Source organism: Colobus angolensis, unplaced genomic scaffold, assembly GCF_000951035.1.
Source record: "Colobus angolensis palliatus isolate OR3802 unplaced genomic scaffold, Cang.pa_1.0 Scaffold303, whole genome shotgun sequence".
Lineage (NCBI taxonomy): Eukaryota > Metazoa > Chordata > Mammalia > Primates > Cercopithecidae > Colobus > Colobus angolensis.
In genome coordinates, this window is record NW_012116300.1 from 443,468 (window position 1) to 447,766 (window position 4,299).

The 4,299-nt window shown below is 58.4% G+C and overlaps 1 protein-coding gene across 1 annotated transcript; it reads left to right on the top strand.

The window, feature by feature from the left end:
- Window positions 1-621: 621 nt before the first annotated feature.
- LOC105517606 (chromosome unknown open reading frame, human C16orf90) lies at window positions 622-2,559 on the top strand. Its single transcript, XM_011950187.1, has 3 exons — window positions 622-667; window positions 1,167-1,520; window positions 2,053-2,559. The coding sequence occupies exons 1-3, from the start codon at window positions 622-624 to the stop codon at window positions 2,208-2,210; spliced, it is 558 nt and encodes a 185-aa protein (XP_011805577.1). The 3' UTR covers window positions 2,211-2,559.
- The last annotated feature ends 1,740 nt before the right edge of the window (window positions 2,560-4,299 follow it).

Below are 4,299 nucleotides of genomic sequence, written 5' to 3' on the forward strand. Positions count from 1 at the left end.
AGCCGCCCACCTCGGCCTCCCAAAATGCTGGGATTACAGGCGTGAGCCACCGCGCCCAGCCTGAATGTTTAACTTTTTAAGAAACTGCCAAACTGTCTTCCAGGGTTGCACCATTTTACACTCCCACCAGCAGTATATGGGAGTTCCAGTTCCTCTGCATCCTTACACTTGATGTGGTCCACACAATACATGGTAACTGATTAACTGGAAAATGAACAGTTAGAAAAGTTAAGTTACTTGCTCAGTCACCCAGAACAACCTTCCCTCCGGAACAACCTTCCCTCCCTCCCTCCCTCTCTCCCTCCTTCCCTCCGTCTCTCCCTTCCTTTCGTCCCCTCTTTCTCTCTTTCCTTTCTCTCTTTATTTCTCTCTTTCTTTCTGACGGAGTCCAGCTCTGTTGCCCAGGCTGGAGTGCAGTGGCACGATCTCGGTTCATTGCAACTTCCGGGTTCGGCACTGTCCTCTCCCAAACTAGGGGTCCAGGAAGGGTAGGAGTCTTCCCTGTGATGTCATAAGAACCAGTCGCCAGGGGAGACCTGCCAATATAACCCCTAGGTGGGGGAGAGCAGGGCCCTGCTGCACCCAAGTCCCGGTCGCTCCTCCCCACCACACTGGCCCTCCATGGAAGCCTTGGTCTGTGCATTTTCTGAGCTGCGCATAAGAGAAGGTGCCAGGCTGCAGGGAGGAGTGGCAGGAAGAGAGATGGACTCCTGTCCCCACCTGGGCCCAAAGCCGTGGGGTGGCCTCAGGGACATGTATGCTTGGGAGAGGGGAATGGCCACTGGGCCAGGCCATGAGTCCCTGGGCTGGTCACTTTCTCTCAAACCCACTGTGCAATTTCCCTGCAGGGACCAGAATACTCTTTCTAGGGTAGTGGGCAGAACAGGGTAGTAGAAAGGACTTGAGGTCCTGAAAGCACTCTTAGTACCAAGGCCCTAGGCTTCCCAGGCCTCCCTGTTGGTTGGTAGTGGGAAGAGGAGTCATGTCTTGGGCATGGGCAGGGGGAGGCAGTGGACTGGGACTATTTGACACACAGGTAAACTGAGGCCAGGCTGGCTGGGGGTGCAGCCCATCATGTGAGCTGGTCTCAGAGGCATGTGACCGTACCCTCCCCTCATGGCTGCTGTGGGGGGCTGGCCACTACCCTCCCGCTGTCTCCTCTGCAGATGCAGTGAGCCAGGCCCAAGGACGTCCCGGCCACCCCGACATACCCCCCAACATCTACGAGGGGGGCCTGGGGTCCCCACAGCCGCAGTGCCCCAGTGCCCAGGGAAGTAAGCACAAGAACTTCCGGCTGCGCCACCTCCGAGGCCTGGGCCTCTACCTGGAGAGCCATCCACCACCCGCTGGCCAGTGTGAGAGCCACTGGCTGAGCCGGCTCATGGCTGGGGGCTGCCTGCCACAGCCTGAGGGCACAGCCTGGGCCCTGGACCTGCCACAACGGACTCTGGGCCCAGGTAACAGCCTCTGCTCAGCCCTTCTGGAAGCCCGATTGCCCAGGGACAGCTTGGGAAGCAGTGGTGAGCTCTGTCAAGGCAGGACTGGGCAAGGGGGGAAGACCCTAGGGGATGGATGGGCTAGGGCCTCAGACGGGCCCTTCTCCACTCCCAAGCCTCCACAGTGGCGCCATGCCCCAGGAGGCCAAGATCTTGATGAATCTGTCCCTATCCCTGTGTCAGGCACAGCTGGGTGGGGCCTGGAGAATCCACCAGGGACAAAGAGGTGCGAGAAAAAGGGAGGCTCTGGGAGGGAGGTCTGGGTGACTGCCCCAGCTCCACACTCGGTGAGGGGCCTTGGAAGCTGTCTCCTTGGCTGGGCCTCAGTTTTCCCACTTGTAAAATGAGGATTCAGGTTAGACGGTCCTTCCAGCTTGAACCATTCTTTTCCCTCAACCTCCTCCCTTTCCTGGGAATTCTGTCAGGGAAGAAGCATTGCCCCCTTCCCTTCTGTTTTCAAGAATATTGGATGCTGGGAACCCTAGGGTGGGCTGCCAGCCTCCCCGCCAGCCTCCCCTTGGCTTCCTCGAGTGACTCCTCTCTCCTCTTTCCTCAGCTTCCAGTTCCACTATGGACCCAGACAAGGGTGCCCTCCCCCAGCCTGGTCCTTCTGAGGGCTTGGGACTCAGGCCCAAGAGGTCCTGGGGGGCCTGGGAAGAGGCGACGTGTCCCTTGTGCAAGAGAACCCGCTCTGGGGCCCTGGAGAGGCTATAGGGATCCCAAGTGCCAGGACTGGGGACAGGAGGGGAAGGATGGCCGAGGAGGCAGCCCGAGCAGGAGGGGCTCAGCTCCCGGCAGTGGCCCTGCCACATGGGGTGGCCCAGGCAGCGGCCCAGCGCCCAGGCCTGGGCCTCGGGAGAAGGTGATGGGGAGTGGGAGGAGGAGGAGGTCCCGAGGGAGGGGCAGAAGCAATAGAAGTATGGCCATGCCCTTGCAGCCCACTCAGACTCCAGTCAGCCACTTGTACCTGGGACGCTGGGCTGAGTGGATAATCAGGCCCCCCTGCCTCCTACCTGAGAGGCCGGGGAGCCCACAGGTCTGATCTCAATAAAAGCCAAGGCCTCCACGTTCTTGTCCATCTCCCTGTCATCAGGCCAGTTTGGTGAGAAAAACAGTCCTGTCTCTCTCCAGGGATGGGTCTGCTGCGCCCCCTGCCCTTAGTTGCCAGGGCGTGAGAGGTGTGAGCTGGGGCAAGGGCCTATGGGAACACCAAGGAGGTAGTCTGGGAGGGCTTCCTGGATGAGACACTGCTGAGCTTGGCTCCACAGAGTGGAGAGGGGCTCAACAGCCCACCTCGTGAGCCACCATGCCCGGCTAATTTTCTATTTTTTTTGTTTTGTTTTTGGTTTTTTTTTTTGAGACGGAGTCTCGCTCTGTCGCCCAGGCTGGAGTGCAGTGGTGCAGTCTCGGCTCACTGCAAGCTCCACCTCCCAGGTTCATGCCATTCTCCTGCCTCGGCCTCCCCAGTAAGCTCGGACTATAGGCGCCCGCCACCACGCCCGGCTAATTTTTTTGTATTTTTTTAGTAGAGACTGGGTTTCACCATGTTCGCCAGGATGGTCTCGATTTCCTGACCTCGTGATCCACCTGCCTCGGCCTCCCAAAGTGCTAGGATTATAAGCGTGAGCCACTGCGCCCGGCCTAATTTTCTATTGTTTTAAGAGTTGGGGGGGGGGGTCCTGCTATGTTGCCCAGGCTGGTCTCGAACTCCTGAACTCAAGTGATCCTCCCACCTCGGGAGGATCCTAAATGCAGGCCATGGCATTGTGGGTGGAGGGCACAGTGGATGAAGGAAGGCAGGGCCGGGTCAGGGAGGGCACCAGGGAGGAGAGCAGCCGAGGCAGGGATGTGGACCTGGGCCCTACCTGCCCCCTACCAGGTGAGGTCACTGCTCTGTGGGACCTCAGCTACCACGTCCCTCTGGGCAGGATGAGCACAGCCCTTCGCCTCCCAGCCGGGCCAGACTCTGGACACCCAGGCGTGGGCTTCCTCTGTGCCGGGGTGTCTCCACTCGACTCTGTCGATGTTTGGGATTGGATCATTCTGTGGGATGGAGGCTGTCCTGTGCATGTAGGATGTTAAGCAGTATCTCTGGCCACCGCCCACTTGGTACCTGTAGCACCCTCGTCTAAGCTGTGACAGCAAGTGTCTCCAGACATTGTCCGGTGTGTGAGTGAGAAGCCTGCTGACACGGTTAGGCTGTGGCCCCACCCAAATTTCATCTCGAATCGTAATCCCGTGTTGAGGGAGGGACCTCATGGGAGGTGACTGGATCATGGGGTGGGGTGGGGGGTTCTGCCATGCTGCTCTCATGATAGTGACTTATCACAAGATCTGATGCTGTAAAAGTGTTTGGCAGTGAGCCAGGCGCGGTGGCTCACACCTGTAAACCCAGCACTTTGGGAGGCCGAGGCGGGCAGATCACGAGATCAGAAGATTGAGACCATCCTGGCTAACACGGTGAAACCCTGTCTCTACTAAATATATAAAAAATTAGCCAGGCGTGGTGGCGGGCGCCTGTAGTCCCAGCTACTCAGGAGGCCGAAGCAGGAGAATGCTGTGAACCCGGGAGGTGGAGCTTGCAGTGAGCCAAGATCGTGCCACTGCATTCCAGCCTGGGCGACAGAGAAAGACTCTATCTCAAATAAAAAATAAGCAAACAACAAAATGTGTTTGACAATTCCACCCTTCCCCCCCACCACCGCCTCTCTCTCTGTCCTGCCACCTTGTGAAGAAGGTGCCTGCTTCCCCTTTGCCTTCCGCTGTGACTATAAATTTCCTGAGGCCTCCCAGCCACGTGGAA

Excerpts from the sequence above, each read along its gene's own strand:
- LOC105517606 (XM_011950187.1), top strand. The coding sequence starts at position 622 with ATGGAAGCCTTGGTCTGTGCATTTTCTGAGCTGCGCATAAGAGAAG. Across the intron at positions 668-1,166 it reads TGAGCTGCGCATAAGAGAAG|ATGCAGTGAGCCAGGCCCAA; the intron begins GTGCCAGGCTGC and ends TCTCCTCTGCAG. Across the intron at positions 1,521-2,052 it reads GGACAGCTTGGGAAGCAGTG|CTTCCAGTTCCACTATGGAC; the intron begins GTGAGCTCTGTC and ends CTCTTTCCTCAG.